Source organism: Amaranthus tricolor, chromosome 2, assembly GCF_026212465.1.
Source record: "Amaranthus tricolor cultivar Red isolate AtriRed21 chromosome 2, ASM2621246v1, whole genome shotgun sequence".
Taxonomy (NCBI): Eukaryota; Viridiplantae; Streptophyta; class Magnoliopsida; order Caryophyllales; family Amaranthaceae; genus Amaranthus; species Amaranthus tricolor.
Window position 1 is genome coordinate 26,899,941 of NC_080048.1, and position 1,074 is coordinate 26,901,014.

Genomic DNA, 1,074 nt, shown 5'->3' on the forward strand with positions numbered 1-1,074 from the left:
ATTGTAAGCAGCTATTTGATACTGTAAAGCTTGAATGGATCTAAAAAAACCCTAAATCTAGTACATTCATGTTAGGGGAATTTGATGGTTGTTGAACTAGTTGAATGTCGAACCCATCTTTCATTGCCTCTTCTAAAAATTCTCTATCATTATGTGCTATATGTGGTTTGGCATTGTCTTGTTGAATGTAAATATGCTTTGACAATCCTTCAGTCCATTTTGCTCTTATGGTTGGCAGCACATTAGTGATAAGCATTGCTCTAATGTGTTCTTTCATGATTGATTGTATTGGTTTTGTTTCCAACTCCCCCCTTTTCTTGTTCTTAGAGCTTCTTTTTGCTGGCTCTTGTGTAATAAATGGACAAATGCCTATCTTACCATCTAAAAAAACATCACCATCAGTTGTAAATATTGCCTTTGTAACAGCACACATAAACATGATTTTTGGAATGAACCTCTTTGATTAACACTCTCTATGTGGTTCTACTTCACCTGGAGCTAGATAATAAGTTTGTGTCTCTCGGGTTAGATAGAAGTGTTTTTCATCTATGTGAACAACGTTAGTGTATGGCTTAAACTTAAATGCATCATTATGTTGATCATATTCACATTTCAATAACGCAAAACTTAACTTGTGTAGCTTGTTATTCTCATTCAAAGCTAGTTTGATTGCGTTTGTGTGCTTCCTTATGACTCTGCTCTTCTTCCATCTACATACTATGGTCTGTGACACCCTTATCTACTTAGCAACTGAATGTTGAGTACATTTGAGTTCATATTTGATGGCCTTAAATTTTTATTCATCAAATTCGATTTTGTTTGGTGCATCTCTTCCTACTCGCTTGCTGTTGAGGTTAATAACTGTGTTGTTATTCCTGATTTGCTTCTTCACTTCATTCCACAATCGTGTGATTGTTTTCCTACACACTTGAAACTCAGTGGCAAGTGCATTGATTGTGCCTAGCACTGGTTTGCCCTTCTTATTTAACGCTTAAAGTAGCCTTTGCATTATTTGGGTTCTTTGTTGTGTAGTTAGGTTTTTTGAATGAGCCATTTTTTTTTGGATGTGTAATT

General features: G+C 35.4%; 1 protein-coding gene across 1 annotated transcript in view; it reads right to left on the reverse strand.

Annotated features, from left to right (window-relative positions):
- Positions 1–439, reverse strand: part of LOC130805649 (uncharacterized) — a 682-nt gene extending 243 nt beyond the window's left edge. Inside the window, exon 1 of the mRNA XM_057670432.1 lies at positions 65–439. Coding sequence (XP_057526415.1) covers positions 65–439 — 375 coding nt within the window. The remainder of the gene's footprint in view (positions 1–64) is intronic.
- Between the last annotated feature and the right edge of the window lie 635 nt (positions 440–1,074).